The sequence below is a fragment of the Macaca mulatta genome, chromosome 6 (assembly GCF_049350105.2).
Source record: "Macaca mulatta isolate MMU2019108-1 chromosome 6, T2T-MMU8v2.0, whole genome shotgun sequence".
NCBI lineage: Eukaryota > Metazoa > Chordata > Mammalia > Primates > Cercopithecidae > Macaca > Macaca mulatta.
The window spans coordinates 28,277,551-28,305,523 of NC_133411.1; the positions used below are offsets into that span (position 1 = coordinate 28,277,551).

The 27,973-nt window shown below is 34.5% G+C and overlaps 1 protein-coding gene across 1 annotated transcript in view; it reads right to left on the reverse strand.

Annotated features, from left to right (window-relative positions):
• Positions 1–27,973, reverse strand: part of CDH9 (cadherin 9) — a 163,664-nt gene that overhangs the window by 35,015 nt on the left and 100,676 nt on the right. Inside the window, exon 3 of the mRNA XM_015139773.3 lies at positions 5,188–5,482. Coding sequence (XP_014995259.2) covers positions 5,188–5,482 — 295 coding nt within the window. The remainder of the gene's footprint in view (positions 1–5,187; positions 5,483–27,973) is intronic.

Consider the following 27,973-nt stretch of genomic DNA (forward strand, 5'->3'; position numbering starts at 1 on the left):
TATTCTTCACACCTCTCTATGAATCTGGTTTGGATAGAGTCAACTGTTTGCTTCTGCCATAGGGCAATGACAGCCATTAACTTGAGGACCAGAGGTAAACAGTGCCCCTGACATAAATGTTTGTGCTGTGGGGGCCACTAATAAGAGAAGTGGGGGTGATGTTTTCAGACAGTGTCGTGGAATTATAAGGGGTCCATTAATTAGATGTCCATGAATTCAAATCATGCTTTGTTACATACAAGTTTATTTTCCTGTGAAATGCAAACTCTTTAAGGGCAGAGTCCGTATCTAATTTGTTCAACGTTTTATATTTAAAACCCAGCAGAGAATCTAGTGCAAAATCATAAGAACTAACTTTCACAGAATGCTTAATGTAGACTAGGCATAGTTCTCAGCACCTGATTGATTTTTATTACTTTATCTTCATGATACATTTGGGATGTGGGCCTTGGGCACATAGAAGTTGCTAAAGACCACAAACCCAGTGTGTGATAGTGTTGGACTAGGTCTAAGTCCGTTCTAGATATATTTGGTCAAGAAATTTCCTTATAAATGCTTTACCAAATGGCCTCTCTCTGGTGTTACAAATATAATTGGATACATTATTGAATCCACACGCAGTGAACCTCTGGGACATGAAGAATTCATTGCCTGAGTTATTTTTGTTGTCTGTAAAAAAATTACAAAACGATTCCTGGTTGGGGGTCAAGGTGTTAGGAGAAGGACTAGATAGGTTTTTGAGAGTGAAAGTAAGGGAAATTTCCAGTCATTGAGAAAGGATGCATCCCAAATCACCAAATTTACACAACAAGAATTTGCCTAGGTGAAGACGAAAGCATGCACATGAAGCAAGTTGATAGAAAATATTTAATCAATAGTATAATGATCACAAGAAATAAAAAAATACAGAAAGTAGAAATAGAAAAGGAAAATACAAACCGTTGTAATCGAAATGTATCCCATTATCTTTAAATATATATCTTTATATATCTTCCAAATTATGTGTTCTGATTAGAAAATGCTAATGTATTTCAGATTTCATGAGTTTATTGGAGTCATTTTAATTTAACTGAAAATGGGTTGAGCATTTGGCACTAAAAATCCAATGTGAAATATGGCATATGATTGTGACAGAAATTGAAGCAGAAGGAAACAACAAGGGAAATAGTTGTTGAGAGAGAAGAGGAAGAAACAAATAATTTAAGAAATAAAAATGAATGAAAATAAGCGACTGATAAATGGAGATCACCAGAAAATAGCATCGTATTTTTTTTTTTTTTTTTTGAGACGGAGTCTCGCTCTGCCACCCAGGCTGGAGTGCAGTGGCCGGATCTCAGCTCACTGCAAGCTCCGCCTCCTGGGTTTACGCCATTCTCCTGCCTCAGCCTCCCAAGTAGCTGGGACTATAGGCGCCCGCCACGTCGCCCGGCTATTTTTTTTTTTTTTTTTTGTATTTTTAGTAGAGACGGGGTTTCACCGTGTTAGCCAGGATGGTCTCGATCTCCTGACCTCGTGATCCGCCCGTCTCGGCCTCCCAAAGTGCTGGAATTACAGGCTTGAGCCACCGCGCCCGGCCAGAAAATAGCATTGTAAAGAAGGGTAGGTCAATAATAAATAAAACTTATCTTATTCCATAAGACTCTATTTCTTAACAAAGCTAATACTTGTAGTCTTTAACTCTTTGATTTAAATGAAAATATCTTGTACTATCTGAAAATAATTTGAGAATTAAATCATTGTGTATTATTTTATTTATAGATGTATTCTTAATTCTTTGATTATGCATCAGATTTAACTGTTAATATATGGGATACACAAGGCATGGCAGAGTTCCTAAATATACTTGTTAGCTTTCCTATGTAAATTGGTTTATTTGGATACATAGCAGTAAAAGAAATCACACCCGTAATAATTATAATTAGTCTTTTATTCTCCTTTAAATAAGATAGGAGAGTTACAATAAAAGATCAACACAAGTTTAGGAGGTAAAATACATCTACTTTTTATTTAGACATATTTATATGGTTATATATAGTGATATATGTGGTTATATATAGTTTTTTATATATATATATACAGTTATATATAGATATGTATGTATTAAAATGCAAGGGGTTTATCCCCTTATATTCTTATTTAGATTTAATTTGAATGAGAAGGGCATTTGATTTAAAGTAATAAATAACAAAGATACTAATTTAGAGGAGTTACTCACAATGTAATAAATTAAAAGATTTCCAGACTAGATTTTGAATAATAAACATCACTATTTAACAGAGAAAAATAGTAAGGCATTAAAATTGTCCAGCTATCTCTGTGATACGGTTTGACTATGTTCTCACCCAAATATCATCTTGAATTGTAACTCCCACAATTCCCATGTGTCATGGGAGGAACCCGATTGGAGGAGACTGAATTATGGGGGCGGGTCTTTTCTGCATCTTTCTCTGGATAGTGAATGAGTCTCAAGACATCTGATGGTTTTAAAAACAGGAGTTTCCACGCACAAGCTCTCTTTCTTTGCCTGCTGCTGTCCATGTAAGACATAATTTGCTCCTCCTTGCCTTCTGCCACAATTGTGAGGCCTCCCCAGCCATGTGGAACTGTAATTCCATTAAATCTCTTTTTCTTCCCAGTCTCGGATATGACTTTATCAGCAGCATGAAAATGGACTAATACACTCTGCATCTATTAACTTTTCTTTTTCTTTTTAAAATTAGGCTAGTAGTAAGTTGACCAAGTCAGTTTAATTATTTTGGGCTCATGTTTATTTATTTATTAAAATAGGCAATTAAACCAAGTCTAGTATTTTCTGCAAATGCATATTATATATAATATATTATACATTTATATTTAAGTAATGGAAGTACATACAAAGTTATAGGTGAACCAAAGTGGAAGCAAGTAATATAATGTTAGTATTAGTAATGAAGAATAACAATTGTCCTCTACAAATAAGATTAAAATTTATCTGTATTCTTAAATCTTTATTTTTTAGTTCCAAAAGCTGCAGCCTTAGCCATACATCTGCCTGCTACTATATTATTTGTCTCATTTCGTGGGAATTCTAGCCATGTAGCGAATGCAACTGACAATGGCTCAAATCCTTGTATTTGCAACCTACATTAATCCGAAGTTGTACTGCTTACACTTTAAAGCTTACGTAAATGAAATATAGATTGTCTTACAGAAAGAGATTTTGTACAATATAAACTACAAAGCATCTTTCATGCATAAACTTATATATTGTATATTTTATTATTAGTGATGGAACCAGTGAAGGATTTAAAAAAATACATATATGTATGTGTGTGTATATATATATGTGTGTGTGTGTGTGTTTATTTCAGTTCTGATATTGTTACTCAACAAATATTAATAGAACCTAGATGTATTACTATTTCAAACGAGACAAAATACATTTGAATTATGTACACAGGTGACAAACAGCAATACACAGAGTAAAATATAATAGTTCATTAAGTATCAGAAAATAATGTAGGAGAAAATACAGGTTATGGGAGATTAAATATCAATAGTCTCTGATAGGGAAATATTTGCTTTTTTCCCACAAAAATGGGGTATTTCTTTGAAATATTTTGAGTATTCACATTTAAAACAATTATTCTTAAAGTTTCTCATATTCAAATATTTCCATTATCTTTATTATACCTTTTACTTTTCTAAGTATGTGAAATCTTTCTGAGGAAGGACAAGTGAAACTTTTGTATTGTAAAGTTTCAACATATCTGGTAAAATGATATGTACACAAGAGAAACAATAATATTTTTCAAAAGATACTAAAAAACAGAAATACTTTAAAATAATAATCAATAGGAAGTTGATGAGTATAATTTTACGTGCACCTTAATCTCACATATAAATCCATTAAAAAACAAAACAAAACAAAACAAAAAGCATGATATGTGTCTAAATTAACCCACTGGTTGTCCTATACAAACCAATCTAGTACTTCCCATGCAACTAAGGTCCTGAAAAATATAACAAGAAACATATCCACTCATGTTTTGTATTAGAGCTTTATGATTTCACAGGACTCTTGTCTAATTTGATAAATTCTTTTGTTTTATTAGAGTGAATACCTGAAAGGGCTATTTCAGTTCTATTTAACTGTTTTTTCCTTGTTAGATGAGATTTCATTGGAGGTGAGAATAAATAAGTTTTTAAAAAACTCTTGGTTCTTCCTGCTAAATGACATAGTTAACATTTTGTATTAAACATTCAGTAAAAGTGAGTAAGTTTGTTTTTCCTTGTATATAAATTATTTTAGACTGAAACATATATTAGTTAAAAGAATGTCAAAATCATACACTGAAAACTGGTTTTGAAATAGTGTTCAATTAAATTGCATCAAATTTGGGAAATTGGTTGCAGATCTTACAAATTAAGTTTGTATCAGTTATTTTAGAAATATTTTTATGATGTGAATCAGTTCTCATTGTCTCACTAACAAATCTAAACCTTTTATATTAAGAGTTAAATGTAGTCATACACAGATAAAACTTCGCACAAGTGGCATCTAAAATGGTGGGCAGCCTTAAGAAGTGAAACTATTATTTTCAGTTTGCATAAGCCAATGTTCAGCAGTGGAATGTGCACAAAAATAACGTAAAAAGACTTGTAATCTTGTCATGATGCCGCCAAGTTATTTGATCTTAATTCAGTTGCTTAATCTTTCTGAATCTTGAATTTCTAATTAACAGAATAGGGATTTAAAGTTCTAGTTCTCATGCCTACCACATAAATTGGCTTTAAAGATCAAATGAGAAAACATTTCAACAGAAATATGCCAATTGCGAGCATTAATTGTTATTCAAATAATGCAAGCAAAATTGTCCAAAACTACTGATACAAGTATTCTTTTGATTTTTGATAGATATACATTCCACTTGACTGCCATTTGAATGCCAATTGAGTAGAGTTGAGGGTATTGATTGAAATAAAATGAATTAACTGCTATCGATAATAATATTTTATATGAATTACAACATAGCAGAATTAAGATATACAGAAATAAAAATAGAAGAGTTAGTTTAAGCTAAATAGTAGTTTCCAGTTATAACTCTTATTTTGAAAGAGGCCACATATCATAACCACATGTCATTAATGATTACCTGAGCAAACAAACAAATAAAAAGTAGTTTACGTGGATTCGCGTATACCTACCGACTCCAGACATTTCAGGAACACTGGCAGTGTATAAGTCTTTTGTAAATTTTGGCTCATTGTCATTGATATCATGAATTTTAATGATAAATTCTGATTCCGGTTCCACCTGCCGCCCAGTTTTTCTGTCTATAGCCTTGGCACGAAGAATGTACAGAGATTTTTCTTCTCTGTCTAGTTTCTTTGCAGCATGAATGTCTCCTGTATTTTCATCTATAACAAATAGACTGCCAGCCCCATCTCCTGTTAGTATGTACTTTAAATTTCCATCTCCTTTATCTTGGTCAGTGTGAAGCTTTAGAGAGGTAGAAAAGAAGAGTTCTGTAAATATATGCATTATCATTACATAAAACATAATTTTGGCACTATCAATTTGTGTCCATATAACAGCTCTGCAATGATTATCTTAATGGTTACCTTGACTTTCACTGTAGGAGGGAGAGGGAGTTATATATTTCAGTTCTTATTATACTCAAAATTTTTAACAGTCATATTTAGACATCATAAGGGACTAGATTTCAAATAATGTGAAAATTAATATGTATCTGTTAAAACAAAGATATTTATGAATAAAATGTTACCAAGATTTAAAACTTTAGTGCATTAAAAAAATCCATTAACCTACCTCTTGAGTGTAAAATATTAATTAATGTTGATTACATTTAAAATGACTAAGTTCTAAGATATGATATGAGAAATCTCTGAAATTATTTTAATGGCAAGTTTAGAATAGCTACCTTAAGTTTTAACTGATTTTATTCCCCTTGAGTACAGAGTATCTTTGTAAGTGGATCCCTGAAACTGTGGATACTACTGAACCCTGTATATATTATATTTTTTCCTGTATGTACCTTCCTATGGTAAAATTTAATAAGTTAGGCACAATAAGAGATGAACAATAACTAATGATAAAATGGAACAATTATAACCATATACTGTAACAAAAGTTATGTGAATGGTCTATCTTTCTCTCTCAAAATAGCTTGTTGTTATTTACTGCAGGTAATCGAAATCTCAGAAAGTGAAACCATGATTAAGGGGGAACTACCGTATAACACTGTAGAAGCACAGACTCTGTATTCAGAGAGACTAATCAGAGAGAGAAAGAGATTTGTAATTACTTATTTTCTGTGTGACTCTGGGAGAATACATTTTCAACCACCATGTTCTCATGTTTAGGAAATGTTATATTTTTTGTACCTTTTAAATTTCAAGTAATATAAAACTCACGGCTTGTCCTCTGGCCATATGTACTATGTATTAGGAAAAAATAGAATTTTTTTCATAAATAGTGTTCTTTTCATTGATAAATGCCCATCTGTAAAAATAATGTCTTAATGTAGTAGACTGATGATTGAATATTTTAAACAGACCATGTACTCCTAGAAATTATGAATTGTAAAACAACCTTAAAGATTTTACAATCCTAACACGATTCTGAAATTATAAATTTTTAAACATTAATTGAAAATAGTCATTGTTTATATCATAAAATCATGGGTATATTATAATATTTTGATATATGCTTATGTTATAAATTAAATCAAACTAATTAACAAATCCGTCACCTCACATACTTATCTTTTGGTTTTTATGGTAAGAACGTTTACAAGGATGTGGATGGAGGTGGGAGATATTGATCAAAGAATGCAAAATTGTATTTATTCAGGGGTAATAAGCTTCAGTGGTCTTTTGCCCTGCATGGTGATTATAATAAATGATAATAAACTGTATAATCAAAATTACCAAGAGAGTAAATTTTAAACTGGAGTTTTAACTAGCTTATCCCTGCTGTGTTGACTTACATCATATACTTTACAATTCCCATTTACATCCTGCCCTCACCTATTTCTTGAGCACTCCATTTTATCTTTGAATTATTTGACTCTTTAAATTCTGTTTTTTAAACATAGCCAAAATTAGAGATGTTTCATGTTTTACACCTCCTTTGCAAGCTCAGCACCAAAATAATTATCACATGTAGCCTTCCCATCTCTGAAATATCTTCTCAAGACATCTGTGTTCATCTCTATGGCTACATCATATCTTTTCCTTCATCTTATCGTCTCCGGACCACCAGAGCAATCTTCTAATCATGCTGCCTCCACTCTTGCTCTACTCCAAGCAATTTTTCATACCAAAGGGGTGATTTTTCCACATCACAAATGTAGTCATATCAGAATCTAGGTTAAAAATCTTCAAGTCACAGCATTTACGAACTATAAAGCTGAAGTCATAAAAACCAGGGTTAGCGTCATGCGTATTTCAGTGTTATATTGGCCATGTGGCTTGCTTGTTTTTAAATCTCTTTTATTAAAAAAGTAAAATTTTTTTAAATCTTTACTTTTATTGTTATTGTAATTCCTTGAATCTATGACCTTATTTATACATCCTGGATAATCTGGCCCTGAATCCCAGAGGCATCTCTGCCTCTTTTCCCTCTTGCCATACACTTAATACATAGCAATTGTTTTGTTTTGTCTTTATGTCTCAGAAGGCCTGTCCTAGCTTTCAAGCCTGATGTTTGCATCTGTTTCCCTCACCTTTTTACACCTTTCCCTTCTTTTTGTGTTTTCCTCTAACTAAATGTTTGCCATATCTCATTTTCAATTTCCTCCTTAGGGAGGCCTTTCCTGACTCACTAGATTAGGATGGATGAACCTGCTCTTGACTTAGATAACATATTTCATTCCCTATCATGATACTCATCACATTTGATGTAATTGTTTACCATGCCCACTAAGCTGTAAAATACATAAGGGAAAGACTGATATTCTTCTATTAAATCATTCAACATATATTTCTTGAAAACCAGAAATACTTCCTCTTTTTTAACACTAACTTTTCACATAAATACAATTAGAAAAGTCAGATCATAAATAAAACTTGCCTTTTTAACATGAGTTACATCTTATAAATCTCTATGTGTTAACGATACTGTTAACGACTATCTTTTTGAAATGCCTTTTTCAAACCATTTATAATTAATATTTTTGTACCTTTATCTTTGCATTACCAGTCATCTTGTTTTAAGAGGATAGAAAAAAAATACGTAATTTGATGAAAGGAAACAAATAGTAAAAGATGAAAAAGGTGGATAAGTAGAGAATATTATGTATTAGAAGCCCAATTACATTACTTTTTAAACATGCTATTATTTTTCAACAGTATTATTTTAGTTTTGCCTTAATGCAGGATATTTTTGTTTGTTTTTAGAAATTTGAGAAATTAAACATGTACATACAGGACAAACTAAAAAATTTAAATAAATCTGTGATGGTTAATTTTATGTGTCAGCTTGATTGGGCCGTGAGATGCAGAGATATTCAGTTAAACAATATTCTGGGTGTATTTGTGAGGATGTTTTTGGATGAAATTAGTATTTGAATCAGTAGTCTAAATACAACAGATTGACCTTCTCAATATGTGTGTGTCTCATCCAATCCTTTGAAGATAGGACCCTCTCATAGATAGAGTTCTGGGAAAAAAAAACAAAAAAAAAACAAAAAAAAACAAAAAAAAAATGTGCTATTGTCAGCAGGTAACTGCGTTCTCTTTGAGAGGCAGTCTTGGTCTGCTACTGAGCCATAAAATCTGAACATTTAACTATTGTCTACCAATTTACCATGTGATCTGAGTGAGTGTACTATTACCTGACTTACCAAGTCATAAAGTTGGACATGCACTACAGAGTTCCATCATCAAATGGATGTTGTATATAGGTGACATGGCCTCAGTAGGCCTTGAAGGCACAAATAAGTTACGTGAAGAAGTAGCACAAATTTCCACTGTCCCCACTCCTTCTCTCTCAGACTTCTCTCTCTCAGACTTCCTCTGTGGCCTCATAGATAATTCCCTGTGATCAGTTTTACTAAATAAAAGAAGGTTCAGGCCTGTTTTGCAGATGGTGCTGCAAAATATGCAGGTACCAACTGAATGTGGACAGCCATAGCATATAGCCCCTTTCTATAACATTTGTGAATAGAAATGATGAAGGGAAACCTTGCTAGTGGCAGAATTTGAGCAATGCTCCTGGTTTTTCACTTTGCTTGGAAGGAGTAATGGCCACCTGTGCAATTGTGTACCAATTCACAGGCTGTGACTAATGGTATGGTTCTATGACTAGGACCTTGGGAAGAGCATGGTTGAAAAATTGGTGATGAGGAAATTTGGGGAAGTGGTATGTGGACAGATCAATCTGAATGGGCAAAAATGTGAACACCCGTGCTCATTTTCACCAAGTGATAACCTCAACATACCAGCAGTTTAATAATGAAGTGGACAGGATAGCCTGTTCTATGAATACCAGCCAGCCTCTTTGCCCAGTCACTTCTGTCATCAGCTGGTGAGCTTATGAATAAAGTGGCTATGATGGCTGGGATGGAAGTTATGCTTGGGATTAGGAATATGAACTTCCATTCACCAAAGCCAATCTCACTACAGCCACTGCTGAATGCTGAAGCTCTCAGCCATAGAAACCGAAACTGAGCCTTCAATATGACACCATCCCCCAAATGATCAGTCAGCTACATCAGGGCAGGATAATTACATTGGTTGACTTCCATTTTGGAAGAGATAATGTTTTGTCCTTAGTAAATACTAAATAGGCATTTACACTGGATATAGATTTGCCTTCCCTGCAGGCAATACCTCTGCCAAAACTACCATACTTGCGCTTGCAGAATTTGCAGAATGCTTCCTGATATTCCAAATGGCATTGCTTCTGACAAAGGAGCTCATTTCACAGAAGAAAAAAAAAAAAAAAAAAAAAAGCATAAATGGGCCCATGCTCATGGAGTTTCTGACCCCACCATGATCTTCATCACTCTGTGGCAGCCGATTTAATAGAATGATGGAAAGGCCTATTAAAATTTAGTTTCTTTGCCAACTGGTTGGCAATACCTTGCGGAGTTGGGCCAAGGTTCCCTAGAAGGTTGTATATGCTTTGAATTAATGCCTAATATATGGTGCTGTTTTTCCTGTAGCTGGGATTCACAGGTTTAGGAATCAAGACCTAGAAATAAGAGTGACATCGTGTGTTATTATCTGTAATGACCCACTAGAAAATTTTGCTTACTCTTTGCACATTCTTGTGCTCTGCCAGGTTAGAGGTCTTACCTCCAAAGATAGGAAAGCTGATACTGAAAGATACATCAACAATTTTTTTGAACTGGAAGTAAATAATGCTGCCTAGACACTTCGGGCTCCTCATGCATCTAAGTCAACAGGGAAAGAAGAGAGTTACTGTGCTGGCTGCAGAGATTAAACTTGATGAGTGAGGGGAAATGCAGCAGCTAATCCACAATGGAGATAAGGAAGAGTGTGTCTGGCATACAGGGGTTCCTTCAGATCATATCTTAGTGTTCCCATACTCTGTATTTAAAGTCAATGAAAATTACAACAACCCAATCCCTTCAGGACTACTAATGATACAAATCCTTCAGGAATGAAGGGTTCAGTAACTCCACCAGATGAAAAATCATGTCCTGCTGAGGTGTTTGCTGAATGTAAACAAAATATAAAATGGATCATGTAAAAAGTACCAACTATAACCATATCACCAGTTAGAAAAATAAAGACATAATTGTGATGAATATTTCCTCCTTATTTTGTCATGAATATGTGTGTATATTTCAAATCTTTGTTCTCTTCATTCTCTTATCCCCTTATCATGTAACATAAGACATATTAACTTTACCTTAAAATATTTCATTATTAATTTATCATTATAGCATGCAACCTATGAGATACCAAGGAAGAAAGTATGCATTACTCAAGGTCTTTACCTTCTCTTCTTGGAAAGGGGTCAGTGTGTTTTTGGTTTTATGCAAAATAGTTATGTCATATTAGGTGGATTTATGACCTTCTTGCTGTCCTTCCTTCCTTCTTTCCTTCCTTCCTTCCTTCCTTCCTTCCTTCCTTTCTTCCTTCCTTCCTTCTTTTATTTTTTTTTTGTGGGGGGACTATGTATGGTTGAAGAAGATGCATATGCATACCAAGTTGACAAGTGGTATATTTGTGATAGTTAACTTTGTGTGTCCAGATAGGGCCATAGAGTGTCCAGATATCTGGTTAAACATTATTCTGGATGGGTCTCTGAGGAATAGAAGAAAGAAAAATTTGAATGGATAGACTTAGTAAAGTAGATTGCACACCTCAGTATGGGTGACTAGTCTTTAAACAATCCCTTAAAGTCCTGAGTACAAAATAAAAAGCTGAGTAAGAGAGAATTTACTCTCTTTGCCTATCTGCAAGCCAATGTATCAATCCTCTCCTGCCTTTGGACTCAGACTCAATCTGGAACTCAATATGACATACTCTCTAGCATTTCAGTATTTTGGACTCACACTGAAACTATACCATATTTCTCCTGTACCTTCAGCTTGCCAACTGCAGCTGTTGGAACTTTCTGGCCTCCATAACCTTGATAACCAATTCCTTTTAATAAAATTACATATGTTTTATGTGTCTCTGGAGAATCCAGGCTAATAAAATATCTGAGTTTAACATTTTAAAAAATTTGATTTGTGGCAGGGGAGTTGGAGTAAGGTGTCCAAGTACAAGCCTACAGTGATCATTCCTCCCACAGGAACATCAGATTGAATAACTATCCACAATAAAAGCATCTTCATAAGAATGAAAAATCAGGTGAGTGACCACAGTACTTGATTTTACCATCATATTAATAAAAGAGGCACTGAAAAGCGTAGAAAGGGCAGTCTTGAATTGACTGGACCACTCTTCTCTCATCCTCTTGCAGGAACCACATGGTGAGAAGAGAGAATCTATGTGTTGGAGAAGGTGAATGTAGAGATTATGAAACTTTGCATTGGAACTCAATGCTGCCCTGTCACAGTGGAAAACAACATGGGATAGAACTCAGCTGGCACCCATGGAGAAAGCATTTAGACTAACCCTGGCCAGAGGGGAATTGCCCATCCCAGTGGTCAGAAGTCAAATGCCAACAAGTCCTGCCACCATGGGCTATAGTGTTCTGGGGTCTAAAATAAACTTGCAAGCCAGTGTAGGCCACAAGAACTGTAATTCTTGGACAAGTCCTGGTGCTTTGCTGGGCTCAGAGTGGACTTGGGGGTGGGGGGGTGTGACCTAGAGAGACACCAACTGGGGTAGCCAAATGTGTACTTCTGCCACCTCTCTCCAAACCACCAACAGCACAACCAGCACCTCTGAGAGAGACCCTTTCCTCTGCTTGAAAATAGGAGATGGGAGGTTAAAGAGGATTTTGTCTTGCAACTTGGATTCCAGCTCAGCCACGGTAGGATAAGGCAAAGACCTGAGGCCCCCAATTTCAGGCCCTAGCTACTGCATGACATTTCCAGACACACCCTGGGCCAGAAGCGAACCCACTATCCTTAAGGGAAGAATCCAATTCCAGCAGAACTCATCACCTGCTGACTAAAGGAGCCCCTGGACCCTGAATTATCAGCAGTGGTAGGCAAGCAGTACTTGCTGTGGGCCTTGGATAAGACTCAGAACTATACTGCCTTCAGGTGTGACCAAGCACATTCCCAGCTGTGGTGGTCATGGGGAGAGAATCCTGCTTGAAGAAAGCAGAGGGACTTTATCTTGCAGCTGGTGGACCAGATTGACCACAGTGCGGTAGAGCACCAAAAGTAATCCTGGGATACCAATTATGGGCCTTGGCTCTTGAACAGCATTTCTGAACCTGTCTGGGAGCAGAGGGAAGCCCATTTCCCTGAAGGGAGAGACCCAGGCCTGGCAGCTGACAAAAGAGCCCTTGGACCTTGAGTGAACATTGGCGGTAGCTAGGCAGTACTTGTCATGGACCTGAAGTGGTATGACTACAGGGAAAGATTCCTCTGCTTGAGGAAAGTGGGAGGAGAGAATGAGGGATTTTTTTCATGTGGTTTGGATGACAGCTTAGCTTCAGTATAGTAGAGAACCCACATAGATTTCTAAGGTTCCTGACTTCAGGTCTTGAATCCTGGGTGACATCTCCGGGCCCACCCAGGACCAGGGGAAACTCACTGCCCTGAAAAGAAGAATATAAGCCTGGCTAGATTCACCACATGTTGATTTTAGAGCCCTCCAAACTTGAGTGAACATAGATAGCCAAGCAGTGGTTATTGTGGGCCTTGGGAGACAACCAGTGCAGTCCCTGTGGTGGGAGCCACAGGGGTGCTTGTGTCACCCCTACTTCAACTGCAGGCAGCTCAGAACAGAGAGACAGACTCCGTTTGCTTGAAGAAAAGTGAGAAAAGAAAGAAAGAAAGAGCCTTTGCCTGGTAATGCAGGTAATTCTCCCAGATCTCACTCAAGACCACCAAAGCAGTACCTCTATGAGTCTGCAAGAGCCACAGCATTAATTACTGGGCCTGGGATTCTCTTATGCAGATATGACTTCAGTGACCAAAGACACCAACGATTACAACACCCATGTTCCTTCAAATACTTACGAAGCCTTCCCAAGAACGATGAGTCAAACAAGCACAGACTGAAAAGACTACAATAAATACTAAACTCTTTAATGCCCAGACACTGATGAACATCTTCAAGTATTAAGACTAATCAGGAAAACATGACTTCATCAAATGAACTAAATAGGGCACCAGGTACTAATTCTGGAAAGACAGCGCTATGTGACCTTTCAAACAGAGGATTCATAATAGCTGTTTTTGTTAGAGTAGGCAGATAGCTATACATGAGCATGAGAGAGAGCCCCTGAGAAAAGGGAGGTCTGGAAAATCTCACATCCCAGAGACCACCTAAAACATGCATGCCGGATATAAGAGAGGATGGGAAGTACCTATGCTGAAAAGAACACCGTTAAGATGCCCAGTAATTATTCTGTAGTTAACCTGTCAGAATATAAGGAAGAGAAGAGGGCAAAGGATAAATTCTTAAGAGATACAAAGGCACAATACGTATAGATTTGACCACTATTCAACCTTCCTGGGTTGACAGGAATGAGCAATGCAGCCATTGGGTAGAATTGGTGTCCAACACCGGGCCCACACATGCACACCAAGTAATAGTCACTGAGAATCCCACCACCCAGGGATGGGAACTAGTTAGGGAGTAATGCAGAAGTGGGAAAAGTAGACAAATAAAAACATGGAGACTTAAGACAGAGGCAGAAACTTCAAGGAAATATCTGGCATCAATGAAACCCAATGCAGAACTCTCAGGGCTGCTGCTGGCTCATTCACTTTCAACAGCCTTCTGAGCTTCATCTTCGAGTGTACTGTCTCTCTAAATAAACTCTCTGCTCTCTACTTTTCTTCAGTAAATTCTCTCTTTTTGCCTAAGTGGTCTCTTTGCTGAATTCCTTCTCCCAAGTAAGTCTAAGAACCGAGGACTCCACACTCCCTGGTAATATATTGAGGAAACTCAAGAAAACACAGAGAAGGAATTCAGAATTCTATCAGATAAATTTAACAAAGAGATTAAAACAACTAAAAGGAATCAAGCAGAAATTCTGGAGCTGAAAAAATGCACACTGAAGAATGCATTAGAGTATCTTAAGAGCAGGATTGATTAAACAGAAGAAAGAATTAGGCTGAAGACAGGCTATTTGAGAAAACACAGAATAGACCACTGCTCCCCTCAAAAAAGAGAGAGAATAAAAATGAATGAAGGATGTCTACAAGATCTAGAAACCTGCCTCAAAAGGGAAAATTAAGAGTTATTGGCCTTAAAGAGGAGAGAGAGATATGAGAGTAGAAAGTTTATTCAAAGAGATAATAACAGAGAACTTCTAAAACTTAGAGAAAAATATTAATATTCAAGGACAAAAAGTTTATAGAACACAAAGCAGATTTAACCCAAATAAGACTAACAAGGCATTTACTAATCAAACTTCCAAAGGTCAAGGACACATAAAGAAAGCATCTTGAAATCGGCAAGAGAAAATAAACAAAAAACGTACAAAGGAGCTGAAATGCACCTGGCAACAGATTTCTCACTGGAAATCTAAGAAATCTGAGGACGAGAGCGGCATGACATATTTATAGTGCTAAACAAACAAACAAACAAAAAATCACTTTTCTTCTAAAATAGTATATCCAGTAGAAATATCCTTCAGAATTGAAGGTAAAATAAAGAATTACATAGACAAACAAAAGTCAAAAGACTTCATCAACACCAGACCTAACCTACAAGAAATGCTAAAGGGAGTTCCTTAATGTAAAGGAAACATGTTAATTAGCAATAAGAAATCATCTGAAGGTACAAAACACACTAGCAATAGTAAGTACCCAGAAAGACACAGAATATTATAACATATTATAACACTGTAATTATTGTGTATAAACTACTCATATCTTGACTAGAAAGATAAAAAAAAAATAAAAATAACTATAACAATGTTTTAAGACATAGAATAAGAAGATATAAACAGAAAAACAGAAAGTTAAAAAACAAGCAGAAGAAGTTAAAATGTAGAGTTTTTGTTAGTTTTCTCTTTGCTTGCTTGTTTGTATTTTTATGCAATTAGTTTTGAGTGGATAATGAGGTTAAACAAATAAGAAAGAAAGGAATAAAGGAAGACAAACAACCAGAAAAAAAAAATGGAGGAGTAAATCCCTACTTCTCAATAATAACAATAGATGTAAATGGTTTGAACCTTCCTATCTAAGACATAGTATAGTTACATGAATTTAAAAAAAAACAAAAAAACAAAAAACAAAACAAAACAAAAAACCAAAAAAACAAGACCCAACAATCTGGTTGAATGGATAAAAAAAGAAAGATAAAACAACCTATTGTGTACAGGAAACACTACATCTATAAAATAAAGAGATGGAAAATAAGGCATGGAAAAACATATTCTATGCTAGTGAAAACAACAACAAAAAAGCAACAGTAACTATATTTAGACAAAATAGATGTCAAGACAGAAATATAAGAAGACACAAAGAAACTTATTTCTTTATTATGATAAAGGGATCAATTCAGCAAGAAGATAGAACACTTGTAAATTGAGCAACCTATATATATAATCATAGAGCACTTATATATACGAAGTATTTTTTTCTTTTTTTTGTCTTTGTAGCTAAAGAGGAAAACAGCTCTTAATACAATAATAGCTAGAGACTTCAACATATCACTTTCAGCAATGGAAAGATCATCTAGACGAAAAAAATCAACAAATAAACATTGGAACTTTGTACTGTAAACCAAATGGACACAATCAATATTTACAGAAGATTTTATCTAATGACTGCAGAACACATATTCTTATTTCTCATTTTCAAGGGTAGATCATGTGTTAGGCCACAAAACATGTTTTGAAAATCTAAACAATTGAAATAATATCAAGTATGTTCTCTGACCATAATGGAATAAAACTAGCAAACACATGAGGAATTTTAGAAACTATACAAACACTTCAAAATTAATCAATATGCTCCAGAATGATAAGTGGGTCAATTAAGAAGAAAAATAGAAAAGTTCTTGAAACTAACGAAACCTACTAAAACCTACAGAATACAGAAAAGCAATAGGAAAAGGAAAGCTTGTAGCAATAAGCACTTACATCAAAAAAGTAGAAACACTTCAAAGAAGCGACCTAATAATACATCTTAAGACACTGAAAAAGCAAGAGAAAACTAAGCCCAAAGTTAGTAAAAGAAAAAAAATAATAAAGATCAGAACAGAAATAAATGAAATTGAAATAAGAAAAAACAATACAGAAGATCATTGAAACAGAAACATGGTTTGTTGAAAAGATTAACAAAATCAACAATCATGTATCCAGGCTAAATAAAAAAGGAAGAGAAGTAAATAATTAAAATCAAAGATAAATGACATATTACAACTGAGACCAGAGAAATTCAAAGAATCATTACAGGCTCTAAGAGCAAATATATTCCAATAAATTGGAAAACCTAGAAGAAATGAATAAATTCCCAGACACATTCAACCCACCAAGATGGGATCATGAAGAAATCTAAAACCTGAATGGATGAATAATAATGAATAATACTACAGTTGTAATAAAAAGGTGTTCCAAAAAAGAAAAGCCCAAGACCAATGACTTCACTGCTGAATTTTACCAATCTAAAAATAATTCAAACCAACTATAGTCAAACTATTTCAAAAAATAGAGGACGAAATATATATATATATATAAAAAATATATATTATATATACACACACACACGTATACATGTGTGTATATATATACACACACATATACACATATATATTTTGTTATACTTTAAGTTCTAGGGTACATGTGCACAAAGTGCAGGTTTGTTACATAGGTATACACGTGCCTTGTTGTTTTACTGCACTCATTAACTCATCATTTACATTAAGTGTTTCTCCTAATGCTATCTATTCCTTCCTCAGGCCCCCACCTCAGGTTAGTCCGCAGTGTGTGATGTTCCCTACCCTGTGTCCAAGTGTTCTCACTGTTCAATTCCCACCTATAAGTGGGAACATGCAGTGTTTGGTTTTCTGTCCTTGTGATAGTTTGCCGAGAATGATGGTTTTCAGCTTCATCCATGTCCCTGCAAAGGACATGACCTCATCTTTTTTATAGCTGCATAGTATTCCATTGTGTATATGTGCCACATTTTCTTAATCCAGTCTATCATTGATGGACATTTGGGTTGGTTCCAAGTCTTTGCTATTGTGAATAGTGCCGCAATAAACATCGTGTGTACATATGTCTTTGTAGTAGCATGATTTATAATCCTTTGGTTATATACCCAATATTGGGATGGCTAGGTCAAATGGTATTTCTAGTTCTAGATTCTTGAGGAATTGCCATACTGTCTTCCACAATGGTTGAACTAGTTTACGGTCCCACCAACAGTGTAAAAGTGTTCCTATTTCTCCACATCCTCTCCAGCATTTGTTGTGTCCTGACTTTTTGATGATCGCCATTCTAACTAGTGTGAGATGGGATCTCATTGTGGTTTTGATTTGCATTTCTCTGATGACCAGTGATGATGAGCATTTTTTCATGTGTCTGTTGCCTGCATGAATGTCTTCTTTTAAGAAGTGTCTGTTCATATCCTTTGCCCACTTTTTGACGCGGTGGTTTGTTTTTTTCTTGTAAATTTGTTTAAGTTCTTGTAGATTATGGATATTAGTCCTTTGTCAGATGTGTAAATTGCAAACATTTTCTCTCATTCTGTAGGTTGCGTGTTCACTCTCGTGGTAGTTTTTTTGCTGTGCAGAAGCTCTTTAGTTGAACTACATCCCATCTGTCTATTTTGGCTTTTGTTGTCATTGCTTTTGGTGTTTTAGTTATGAAGTCCTTGCCCATGCCTATGTCCTGAATTATATTGCCTAGGTTTTCTTCTAGGGTTTTTATGATTTTAGTCTAACATTTAAGTCTTTAATCCATCGTGAATTAATTTTTGTATAAAATGTAAGGAAGGGATCCAGTTTCAGCTTTCTACATATGGCTAGCCAGTTTTCCCAGGAGCATTTATTAAATAGGGAATCCTTTCCCCATTTCTTGTTTTTGTCAGATTTGCCACACGATTGTCTCAATAGATGCAGCAAACACCTTGGACAAGACTCAACAGTCCTTCATGCTAAAAATTCTCAGTAAACTAGGTATTGATGGAACGTATCTCAAAATAATAAGAGCTATTTATGACAAACTCAGGCCGATATCATACTAAATGGGCAAAAACTAGAAGCATTCCCTTTTAAAACTGGCACAAGGCAGGGATGCCCTCTCTCACCATTCCTATTCAACATAGTGTTGGAAGTTCTGGCCAGGGCAATCAGGCAAGAGAAAGAAATAAAGTGTATACAATTAGGAAAAGAGGAAGTCAAATTGTCCCTGTTTGCAGATGACATGATTGTATAGTTAGAAAACCCCATCATCTCAGCCCCAAATATCCTTAACCTGAAAGCAACTTCAGCAAAGTCTCAGGATACAAAATCAATGTGCAAAAATCACAGGCATTCCTATACACCAATAACAGAAAAACAGAGCCAAATCATGAATGAATTCCCATTCAAAATTGCTACAAAGAGAATAAAATACATAGGAATCCAACTTACAAGAGACATGAAGGACTTCTTCAAGGAAAACTACAAATCACTGCTCAACAAAATAAAAGAGGACACAAACATATAGAAGAACATTTCATGCTCATGGATAGGAAGAATTAATATCCTGAAAATGGCCATACTGTCCAAGGTAATGTATAGATTCAATGCCATCCCCATCAAGCTACCAATGACTTTCTTCACAGAATTGGAAAAAACTACTTTAAAGTTCATATGGAACCAAAAAAGAGCCTGCATAGCCAAGACAATCCTAAGCAAAAAGAACAAAGCTGGAGGCATCATGCTACCTGACTTCAAACTATACTACAAGGTTACAGTAACCAAAACAGCATGTTACTGGTACCAAAGCAGACATATAGACCAATGAAACCGAACAGAGGCCTCAAAAAGAACACCACACATCTACAACCATCTGATCATTGACAAACTTGACAAAAAAAAAAAAACAAGAAACGGAAAAAGAAGGAAATACTTCTAAACTCATTATGTGAGGCCAGTATTACCCTGATACCATAGTCAGGCAAAAATACAGAGGGAAAAAAAAAAAAAACAAAAAAAACCTGCAGGCCAACATCCTTGATAAATATTGGTATGAAAATCCTCAATAATTTCTAGCAAACTGAATTCAACAACACATTAAAAAGAATATTCATCCTGTCCAAATGGGAATTATGCCTGGGATGCAAGGATGGTTCAACACATGCAACCCAAGCAATGTGATATAGTATATCAAAAGAATAAAGGAAAAACCTTGTGGTTATTCAAAATGATGTTGAAAAAAAGCATTTAATATAATTCAACATCCCTTCATGATAAAGACCCTAAAAACCTAGGGATAGAAAAAAATGTAATTAACAAAACACAAGCCGTATATGACTGATCCCCAGCTAGTATACTGGAGACAAAGTGAAATTATTTCCTCTAAGATTTGGAAGAAGACAAGGATGCCAAAATTCACCACTGGTATTTGACAAAGCAGTGTAAGTCACAGTTAGAGCAGTTAAACAAGAGAAAGACATAAACGGCATCCAATGTGGAAATGAAGAAGTTAAATTATATATGTTTTTAGATAATAAAATCTTACATTTTGAAAAACCTAAAGACCCCACCGAAAAACTGTTAGAACTAATGAAACCAATTCAGTAAACTTGTAGGTTATAAAATGAACATACAAAAATCAGTAACATTTTTATACTCCAACAGTAAGCAATCTGAAAAAGAAATGAAGAAATTAATCCCATTTTCTATAGCTACAAATGAAATAAAATACATAAAAGTTTACTTCACAAAAGAAGTGAGAGATCTCTACAATAAAACCTATAAAACATTAATGCAAGAAATTGCAGAGGATGCAATAAAATAGAAAAAATTTTATGTTCAGGGTTTGGAACAATCAATATTGTTAAAATATCCACACTACTCAAAGAAATACACGGAGTCAATATAATCCGAGTGTAAATACCAACGACATTCTTCTTAAGAAAAGAAAAAGAATCTTAAATTTTTTATGAAATCACAGAAGACCTAGAGTAGCCAAAGCTATCGTGAGGACAAAGAACCAAACTATAGGTATAACATTACCTGTATTCAAATGTTACTGGAGTTATAGTAACCAGAAAAGCATCGTACTGGTGTAAAAACAGACATAGACCAATCTAACAGAATAGAGAACCCAGAAATAAATCCATACATCTGCAGCAAACTCATTTTCAACAAAGGTGCCAAGAATATGTACTGAGGAAAGGACAGCCTTTTCAATAAATAATTTTAGGAAAACTGGATAGTCATATAAAGAAGAATAAAACTAGACTCCTATCTCTCACCATATACAAAAATTATATCAAAATGAACTAAAAACTTAAATCTAAGATTTCAAGTTAATAAACTACTGAAAGAAAACATTTGACAACCTCTCCAGGACATTGGTTTGGGCAAAAATTAGTTAAGCAATACCCCATAAGCACAGGCAACAAAAGCAAAAATGGACAAATGGGACTACATCAAGTTAAAAAGCATCTGTGCAGCAAAAGAAAAAATCAACAAAGCAAAGAGATAACCCAAAGAATGAGAAAAAAATGCAAACTATTCATCTGACAAGGGATTAATAACTAGAATATGTAATGAGCTCAAATAACTCTGTGAGAAAGAAAATCTAAGTATCAGATTTACAAATGGACGAAAGATCGGAATCAACATTTTCAAAAGAAGAAATGCAAATGGCAAACACGTATGTGAAAATATATTCAACATCATTGATCATCAGAGAAATGTAAATCAAACCTACAATGAGATATCATCTAATTCCAGTTTAAATGGCTTTTATCCAAAAGACAAACAATAACAGATGCTGGTGAGGATATCAGGAAAAGACAAGACTTGTATATTGTTGGCAGGAATGTAAATTAGTACCAACACTATGGAAAGCAGTTTAGAGGTTCTTCAAAAAACTAGAAATAGAACTAGCATGTGATTTGACAATCCCACAGATACATACATAGCCAAGATAAAGGAAAACAGCATGTTGAAGAGACATCTGCACTCTCATGTTTAATTGAGGCACTATTCACCATAGCCAAGATTTAGAAGCAACCTAGTGTCCGTCAACAGGAAAATGGATAAAGAAAGTGAGGTACATGTACACAATGGAGTACTACTCAGCCATAAAAAAAACAGTGAGATTCTGTCATTTCAAAAACACAGATGGAACTGGAGGTCATTATGTCAAGTGGAATGAGCCAGGCACAGAAAAACCAACTTTACATATTCTCATTTATTTGTGGGATCTATAAATTAAAACCATTGAGTTCATGGAGATGAAGAGTAGACTGATGGTTACCAGAGGCTGGCAAGTTTAGTAGTGAATGGGGAGGAAGGGGAGTGATTAATGGGCACAAAAATATAGTCAGGAGGAATGAATAAGATCTAGTATTTGATAGCACAACAAGGATTGTCAAAAATAATTTATTGCACATTTAAAAATAACTAAAAGAGTATAATTGGGTTGTTTATAACACAGATAAAGCATAAAAGCTTGAGGTAGTGGACATGCCATTTACTCTGCTGTGATTATTATGCATTGTATGCCTGTATCAAAATATCTCATCTGTCCCACAAATATATACACCTGCTATGTACCTACAGACATATAAAAAATTCAAATACTTATATAAAAATATTTTATAAATTAGGCCAAATTACTTCCCAATCAAGTTTTCTTAAAAATTAGGAGTAAAGTTTGCTTTGGTTGTTGGTTTTATCTTTTTGTTTGTTATAAGTTTCGGGAGATAAAATTGACAGCCAACAAAAACTGCACATGTTTAAAGTATATAAAATTGTCACTTGCTATAGATGGAGGATTGGTTCCAGGGCTCTATATATGCCAAAATTTGAGCATACTCTAGTCACGCAGTTGGCCCTGTGGAAATCACATATGTGAAAAGTTGGCCCTTCATATATTTGGGTTTCACATCCTGCAAACATTCTATTTTTCATCCATGTGTGGTTGAAAAAAATCTGCATGTAAGTGGACCTGAACAATTGAAACCTGTGTTGTTCAAGGGGGAAATGTAATTTGATCAGTTGGACATATGCATAGAGCTGTCATGGATATGTTTACTAACATCATGGTGGTAGTGATACAACAGTCATTTTACTTCTTGTTTAAACTGTTATTAATTGCAAATGTGTGACAAACTGCCCAACTCTTATCATCAGCTATTCTTAACTTTTCTTAAATTTTCTAACTTCTTATCCAATTTTAATTAGGAAAACCATAGAGTAATTGTAGCCATTATAATACAATAATGATAAAATTTATTTCCAAGACATGTTTTAGAATAGTATGCTTCACTTCAACCGTAAATGTATTTATTTGTTTATTTTAGATAAATTTGCTTGTATCTTTAAGCCAACTCATGTTAGATATTCGCTTCATAATTTTGTAGTTTTAAAATGAAAGAAAACCAATTATTATACTACTTCTATGCAATGTATTTCTACTATAAAGATTTTCAGTTTAGGCTAAGATGGGTTACTTGTACTTGAGCTCTCATAGTAAACTACTATAAGCCTGAACAGAATACATAAATTCGCTGTTTTTAGAAATTGGACAGCAGAAGAGAAGCAACATGACAAGGTATACATTCCCTCTAGCATTCTGTCTGGACAAGAATTTTACTGTAGGGAAGTCGAGTATGTGCAGAGGTTGGAAATCCTGCTGCGAGGAGAAAACAGATCAGAATTCAGGGCTGCTATTGTGGAACTAGTTGGCAGGGCAGAGTACAAAGGGAAAACAGCCACAGAGATGACCCCAATCAAGACATCTTTGTAAGAGTTTTCTTAACATTTGTATTGGAATCATAAACTGTGCATAAATAGTATTCCTGAAATTTTAACAAATAATTTCACAGTGTATAAAATACAGAAAGAGGTGAAAGTTTGGACACACCAGAATGGTCTAGTCTTAAATAAACATTGAGAACACTAACATAAGATTTGACAAAAATCATGCCTTAGAAGTAAAACCTGCAATGCGTGAGTAAAGAGTACCTCATAAGAAAAAAAATTCAAGCTAAAGTAGACCCACTTAAAGCTTAAAATCAAGACTTGGAAGGGCATTGTATCATTAAAATGTCCAGAATATAATAATATAAAAATTACTACACTTAGGAAGTACCAAAAGAATGTGTGATATGAAATATATGTATATGAAGTGTGTGTGTGTTTGTGTCTGTATGTGTGTATGGTACATCAGTGGAAGCAGATGTGCAGTCAGCCCAGACATGGGAATTAACAGACATGCATGTAATTAGACTTCAAATAATATATGAAAATTTGCAATCAGAAAATGAAGAGAAGAGTATGACACAGAAGAATTTTTTAAAAAGAGATAATGGTGACCTGTTTCAAGTTAGAAAATCAGTCCTTACATCCTTGTTCAGTGAATTTCAACCAAGACAATTACAAATAAATGTAAACATAGGCACAATATAGTCAAATTGATGAAAGCTGAAGTTTCAGATAGAATATTTGTGTTTCCTAAATTCTTCATGATTACATCAGTAATTATTTAGAAGTGTTATCACTTTTCAAATATTTGAATATTATTATATTTTTATTATTGGTTTCTAGTTTGATTCTGTTGTCAAAAACACTTAAAAACATCCAAGGAATAAACATATGCTCAGAAAACAGAGTAAGAGAGACACCTGACTTCACATCAGAAATACTAGAAGGCAGATTTGTTCAGTAAAAATATATTTCAAAAATATTTATTTTTTTACAAATTTAATAGACGAAATGAATAATTTGAAAAAAAAAGACCTGAATGTAATGATAAGAAAAGCAGCAAATATTTTTCATACAAGCCCCAGTATGCATTAACAATAAAAGAAAAAAAATATTTGTAATGTCATCAAAATTAAGATGATGATATCAAAAGAAAATCCATTTTGATGGTGTTCTGATAAGTGTAGGGATGTTAAGAATTGCAGTGTCTTCCCAAAGAACCAATCTTCTTATCATTATGTGATGTTCCAATTTATCTATGATAATTTTCCTTGTTCTGCCTTCTTTGATTAGAGTTAGATTAGGAATGTCTTTCTCTATCTCTTTCATCTATATTTGACTTTATATTTAAAGTGTGTTTATTGAAGACAGTATATTGTTGAGCTTTGAATTTTAAATACGCTCTATTTCTGTCATTTGTATATTTAGACTATTCACATTTAAATAAATTATTGTCTTATTGGATTCATATCCCTCATATTTGTAAGTATTTTCTATTAATGTCCCTGATTATCTGTCTTGTTCAGTCTTCATTTTAGTTTTCAAATTTTTCCTGCCTTGTCTAGGTATAATTAAGCCTTGTCTATGATTCCATTTCCTTTCCACTCTAAGCAAATTAATCATAATAACTTAAAATATTTGGTAGTTGCTTTAGAGTATTTTATGTATTATCTATATCATTATATAGATAAAAACTTAGAAATGCTATTTATAATTATATGGTATAAACATGTTTTATTTGTATTTAAGTTAAATATAAATATAATCATATATTATGTACATTACATAGAATTATATATAAATAAATATATAACTTAAATATAAATGTATAACAAAAATATGATTTTATATAACTATATAAATGTATTACAAAAGGAAATAATATAAAATTCATGGTGTAAAATTTCACCTTGGAAAACTAAAAAAGATGAGTAAATTAAACCTGAGGTAAATTCAGCATTCCTGACACTTTGATCTTAAACTTCCACCCTCTAGAACCATGAAAAATATATTTTTTTTGTTAAGTCCCAAAAAATAAATAGGAAGGGAGAAAGTAGTCAATGAAATTGACAAAAGGAGATTATAAAGGAATCAATGAAACTAAAAGCTGGAAATACAAATAAAGTGGAAAAAACTCTAGCCAGGCTAACTAAAGAAAAGAGTCTGGGGAGTGGTGGTTCACGCCTGTAATCCCAGCACTTTGAGAGGCTGAGGTGGGCAGATCACAAGGTCAAGAGGTGGAGACCATCCAGGCCAACGTGGTGAAACCCCGTCTCTACTAAAAATACAAAAATCAGCTGGGTGTGGGGGTGCGCATCTGTAGTCTCAACTACTTTGGAGGCTGACGCAGGAGAATCGCTTGAACCTGGGAGGAGGACGTTGCAGTGAGTCAAGATCAAGCCACTGAACTCCAGTCTGGCGACAGAGCAAGACTCTGTCTTAAAAAAATAAATAAATAAAAAAGAGAGAGAAGACACACATTATTACTATTAGATACTATTGGATATCATGACTAACTCCATGAACAGTCAAAGGATAGTAAATAAATATTATAAACAATTCTGCCTTAATTCATTTGTGTTGCTATGAAGGAATTCCTGATCCCCAGTAATTTATAAAGAAAAGTGGTTTATTTGGCTCAGAGTTCTTCAGTTTGTATAAGAAGCATGGTGCCAGCATTTGCATCGGATGAGGGCCTCGGATAGCTACCACTAACAGCAGAAGACAAAGGAGAGCAGGCATTGTATGACAAGAAAGAAAGAAAGAGAGAGGGGAGAAAGTTGCCAGGTTCTTTTCAATAACCAGTTCTTGATGGAACTAAGAGTAAGAACTCAAGGCTACCAGTAATCCCAACACTTTAGGAGACTGAGGCAGGCAGATGTCTTGATCCAATGAGTTTGTGACCAGCCTGAACAAAATCATGATACTCCGTCTCTAAAATAATTACAAAAATTAACCAGGCATTGTGGTGTGCGCCTGTAGTCCCAGATACTAGGGAGGATGAGGTGGGAGGATTGCTTGAGCCTGGGAAATTGAGGCTATAGTGAACTGTGATTGAGCCACTGCACTCTAGACTGGGCTACAGAAAAATACCTGTCTCAAATAAATAAATAAATAAATAAATAAAATAAAAGAGTAAGAATTCATTCACTCCTGGGAGAATAGCACCAAGTCATTAGTGAAGTTCCCGCCCCCTTGATTCAAGGGACCCCACCTCCAAATATGGGGATCAAATTTCAACATGAGACTTGGTGTAGCCAAACAAACTATCTCCAGCCATTCTATGCCCACAAATTTGATAACTTAGATGAAATGAACCAATTCATTAAACGCCATCATCTACCACTCTTACATCTAGAGAACTAGTCTAAATAGGCTTATAGAGAAAATAAACTAACAGTTAGTATCCTTAAAAAAGAGAAAGCACCCAGCCCAGGTGGCTGCACTGGTGAATTCTATCCAACATTGAAGAAAGAATTGCTACCCATTCTCTAAAATCTGTTTCAGAAAGTAGAAGCAGAGGAACGTATTTTAACTATAAGAGGCCAGAATTACCCTAATACAAAAATAAACCAAAGATACTGAATAAAAAAACACAGATTGGTGTCTCTCATGAACATGGATGTAAAAATTCTCAAAATAAATTATCAAATATAATCCAATGGTGTATACAAATAATTATAACATGACCAGGTGGAGGTTATTCCAGGTATACAAGATTAACTGAACTCTCAGAAGTGAATTAGGTAATATGTCATACCAAGAAGCTAAAAAAAAGTCGTATGATCACACAAATAGATTTAGAAAAAGTATTTAACCGTTTCTAAAATATATTCATGATAAAATGCTAGTAAGAGCAAGCCAAGAATAAAGGAGAATATTTTCTAAATGATGACAAAGGACATGTACAATTTTTTTTTCAGTCAATATACTTAATGGTGAAAATCTAGATGCTTTACCCCTAATATGAGAAACAAGGCAACAATGTACCCTCTTAATCACTCCTATTCAACGTGTTACTAGACATCTTACCTAATGCCATAACACCAGAAAGGAAAATAGTAAGTACACAGATTGTGAAGGAAGACATAAAACTCTCTTTGTATGCATATGATATGATTGTTCCTTTACAAAATCTCAAATTATCCAAAACAACAAATTTCTGGATCTAATCAGCGAAATGTAAATTAAAACCACAATGAGATACTACTTTACTTCTGCAAGAATGGCCACAACTAAAAAGTCAAAAAATAATAGATGTTGGTGGAGACGTGGTGAAAAGGGAATACTTTTAAACTGCTGGAGGGAATGTAAACCAGTACAACTGCTATGGAAAACAGTATGAAGACCCCTTAAAGAACTAAAAGTAGAACTACCATTGGATCCAGCAATCCCACTACTGGGTATCTAACCAATGAAAAAAAAGTCATTATATGAAATAGACACATGCACATGCATGTTTGTAGCAGTACCATTT